Genomic DNA, 4125 nt, shown 5'->3' on the forward strand with positions numbered 1-4125 from the left:
TTGAAATATGGGCTTCAAGATGGATCTTAAATAAGCTACAGCTACTTGACATGAAGCAGTTATTCCCCAAAATTTTTTCTTCTGCTGCACTCTGTCCAGTAAACAGAAAGTAACTTGTAAAGCACAGGAACAATCTAACCTTTGAATTTGAAAAAATAAATAAATTACTTTTAAAAATATTATCTTTGTATTATATTTTCTTGAAGGAAAAGGTATGGTTAAATCAGAGTATAACAGGATAAAACTAAGCCATCTGTGGCAAAACTCCTAATAAGCATAAAGGTACCAGCTTTCAGATGCCAGAAAAGTTCTTTGACGATACTTCAGAAAGCACAAAGCAGGGCCAAACACACCATTTGCGGTGAAAAATATCTTCATTGTGGCTACTTCAGGAGGAAGGTAGGTCAGAAGTCGGCTCCAGGTGAGCTCCCTCCAAACAAACAGAACAATTCTGGTTTGTATCCTGACTCTACACACCAACTCTTGGGAATAATGGGATGCTGCCTATCAGCATCAGAGACTCCCCACACTCCAGATGAGTTGGCCTCACTTTTTTGGGGGGCAGAGAGAAGCCCCCTCCAACTGTTACAGAGCCTCAAGGAATGCTCCCAAAACCACCCCTATTCTTTGCTACGTGGGAGTGGGGCCCAGGCATAGCGTCCCCCAGGTTGCTCAGTGTAGCGGCTCACACATACAACCTGTAATGACTAGAGGGCAACGCCAACCAAAGCACGGCCAGCCCAGCTGGTTTATCAACACGGCACAGCCCAGCAGACACGGCTTTGGGCCCAAGATTAGTCAAGACACATTGACACAGACTGGAGTGAATGGAGCCATATCTCTTTCAGGTCTAGAGCGAGCATTCTCTCTCTTAATTTGGGCATCTCGGCATAGTGCTCCACAGGATCACACCAGGAAATATTAGTAGAGACTTTCACATCATACCAGACCGACACTTAAAGGCCCTAGATTTTTATTATCTCCATGAAAAGAGAAAGGGCAAATGCCTATGGGAATAAAGAGGAAGATCCTCCTTTCCTTTATACTTTGCACTCTTGAAAGTGTGATAGCCCTAATTTTGTAATGACAGCACAAACAAGACGGCCTCCCATATCGAAAAGGCCCTGCAGCACTGGCTAAAAACCATACGAATCCACAGAAATTAACCAAGGTGCTATTAAAATTACTTTGAATGCATAAGGAATTTAATAGGTAACAAGATCCCAATTAATTCTTTAGTCAAAATATATATTTTTTTACTAAATTAAATGGGCCTCAAAACTTCAATGTTCTAATAAACTCCTTACAGTTCCAGCCAGTTTTACCTGTATAGGATGCAGTCCAATATTATGCCAAACACTGGCCAGATCATTCTTATAATCAGAGTGAAATTCACATAACTCACAAAAGGTCCAAATCAAACAATTTAAATAGACAAATACCAACAGAACCAGCCCACTGACAGACTGTTCCCCATATCTGGCCAGTGCCCAGTTTTGGGACAGGGGTTGTCTACAGGATAGACACCTCCCATTCACTAAGTCTACCAAACAATAAGTTCATCCAGTACCAGCCCTCTTTTTCCCCATAGTCAATAAGGGGAATGCTTATGACTTCTCAGACATGACAACATTCTGATGATTCCCCACCAACTGTGCCACGGAGATCAATGAAAATTTGGCCTGTGTAAGAGTATGGTCCATAACAAGACCATGCTCTCTGATTTACATGGAAAACTTAAGATGCTGCTCTGCAGCGATAAAGGAATCAACGCTGTGAATTCCATACCAGTGTCAGTTCTGTATCTCACCAAAAGTTAAAAGCATTAACCCGCAACTTCACACGTACCATTTCTCATTACATCCACATTTTTAAACAATTAATACAAATATGACACTGTCAAATACAATTTAAATGTAATAAAAGGCACTACCAATTTCTCTACAAATTTTGTTTTGTATACAACAGCTAAGAATAGCGATGATTAACTGAAAGAAGAAAAATGGACCCCTGTGCCTATTTTTCCAGTTACTTATTATCACAGGTATGTCTGCACATCAAGTAGACAATATTTCACTTTCCCTTTGTGGTCTGCTGGTGCTGGGAAACAAAAAAAAGGTCAAAATCATCATCAAAATGAAGAACCACAGAAATGGACAAGGGGGTTAGTTACATCTACGTTTAATTTATTGTCACCTGGCTAGATTTCAAGTCAAGGACATGCACCTTCAGGCATTGCAGGCTGTTTTGTAGATTGGTCATCCACCATAAATAAAATCTGAGGCTGAAATCAATTGACTTGACATTTACCCTGTTCCACGGCATAAACACATACCACCTCTTATGTCTGAATTTCAGGAGGCTTCAAAAGACAAAGTGATAAGGGCTGATTAACAGTTACTAATGAGACAAGCCTGTAGGAGTGTGCGAGTCACGAATGGGCCAGAAACTCTTTATGGGAATACTGTGGGTTTTTATCTAGGCTGAACTCTGATATCATTGTATGAGCTACCAAGACATATAGAAGCCAGTTTATGAAGCGGCAACCTTCATTTTTACATGACATAGAAAATTGTCAACCTAAAAAGGACTTTTTTTCTTTTAAAGGTGACTGGGCCACTGCATTTCTCAGGCAAGGCAATACAATTTTCCTACTTTTACTGTAGAAAAACTGAGTTCTTAAAAGCAGATGTTAAATTGAATGGTATATGCAAGTAAGATGTTTCGATGTTTGACTTCATATACATCCATTTGAAAGCAGAGAGTTCACTTGGAACCACTTATTTCACTATGCAAGACAACCTAACCAAAAAACCCTAAGTCACTATAGCCTTGGTGTCCTTCAGTGTCCTAGTAAGCTCCTTATTAAAGGCTAGAAATGAAAGTACTTTCCAGGGCTTTAGAGTCAAAACTCACTGCACATCATGCTGTCATGTGCCTCCCACCCCTAAGCGCTGCCAAAACACAGCTAGAGTCTGTCAGACAGTTTCTGCAGCACAGATCTGTTCTTCATGGAACAGACTACTCCAGTGGTGTCCAGCTCGTTCCTGTACGCAGATATATCACTTGCTAAGACATGTGAACATTCAGCAGGTTATAGTCAGTTAAAAATCAATTTGTGCCAATTCAGATCCGACTGACCAGGAGGAACCACGAGGAATTTGGTAGCGAATCAGCCAATCAGGTAAAAACCCACTCCTGCAAGTCCACAGCATGGCACGTGGACACTGAGCTGGGCCAGTAATCTTCAGCTTCATTCAGGTGCGGTCAGTTGTTGCATCCAGACAGGCTGTGCAGCTGACATGTTGACATACAGACCAGCAGTTACTCCAGCAGGCAGCACGCCATCACATTTCACGTATCAAGACTGGGCCACTGGCAGTCTTGGACTGCCCAGCAATAGGATTCCTTCCAGCTTGTCCAGATCATTTAATTGGCAGAAGTCCACAAGTCTGTTCCCAACAAGAAATTCATGCCCGAGTTTGACAGGAAGTCATTTGACTCAATCAGTTGTCAGTTTTCCTCCCCCCCTCTGTCAGCAGGAGGCTTTCTGAAGAATCTTCACTCAGTTTCAGTCTCAACAGGTCATTTCTCTCTCATCAGATCCCATAGTAAAATCTGCTCTAGCTCCATTTACCTTATCCAGTTCTCGCCATTGTCAATTCAAATCTGAACAAGCCTTTTGAAGTCTCTCAGTCCTCTTTTCTTGTGTCAGGAAACCTTCGGGACAGTTTATAATCTATATAAGCACTAAGACAGGACCACAAAATGAATCGTATTAGTATAATTACAACCAGTAAAATCATCAAAAGGGCTGATTCCATATTTAAGCTAGAATAATGAGGTAATGCAAAAAAAATACTCTGGGAGATCTAATTATATAATGCAGTATTCAGTTCTGCGTGGCCAGCCCAGCAATTCCTGTAACATTCCAATCAAAGTGATCTCACTAGCATGTGAGAGAAGAGTCCAGCTGACAGATTTGGGACATGTAACGTACTATTTAGTCAAGAGGCCCCATGTGCTATTCATAAAGAATTAACAACTCTTATATTGACAATGACAGTATTGTCAGAAGACCTTTGGAAGGGGGAAAAAAACCTCCATAAACTCCGTCTCTGTGAA

At 41.2% G+C, this 4125-nt stretch overlaps 1 protein-coding gene across 1 annotated transcript; it reads right to left on the reverse strand.

Annotated features, from left to right (window-relative positions):
• Positions 1-3692: 3692 nt before the first annotated feature.
• SMIM38 (small integral membrane protein 38) lies at positions 3693-3824 on the reverse strand. The gene has a single exon (XM_059825673.1). It carries the CDS (start codon positions 3822-3824, stop codon positions 3693-3695), a length of 132 nt encoding a protein of 43 aa, XP_059681656.1.
• Between the last annotated feature and the right edge of the window lie 301 nt (positions 3825-4125).

Source organism: Gavia stellata, chromosome 17, assembly GCF_030936135.1.
Source record: "Gavia stellata isolate bGavSte3 chromosome 17, bGavSte3.hap2, whole genome shotgun sequence".
Taxonomy (NCBI): Eukaryota; Metazoa; Chordata; class Aves; order Gaviiformes; family Gaviidae; genus Gavia; species Gavia stellata.

Coding starts and splice junctions, on each gene's coding strand:
- SMIM38 (XM_059825673.1), bottom strand. CDS start 3,824: ATGGAATCAGCCCTTTTGATGATTTTACTGGTTGTAATTATACTAATA.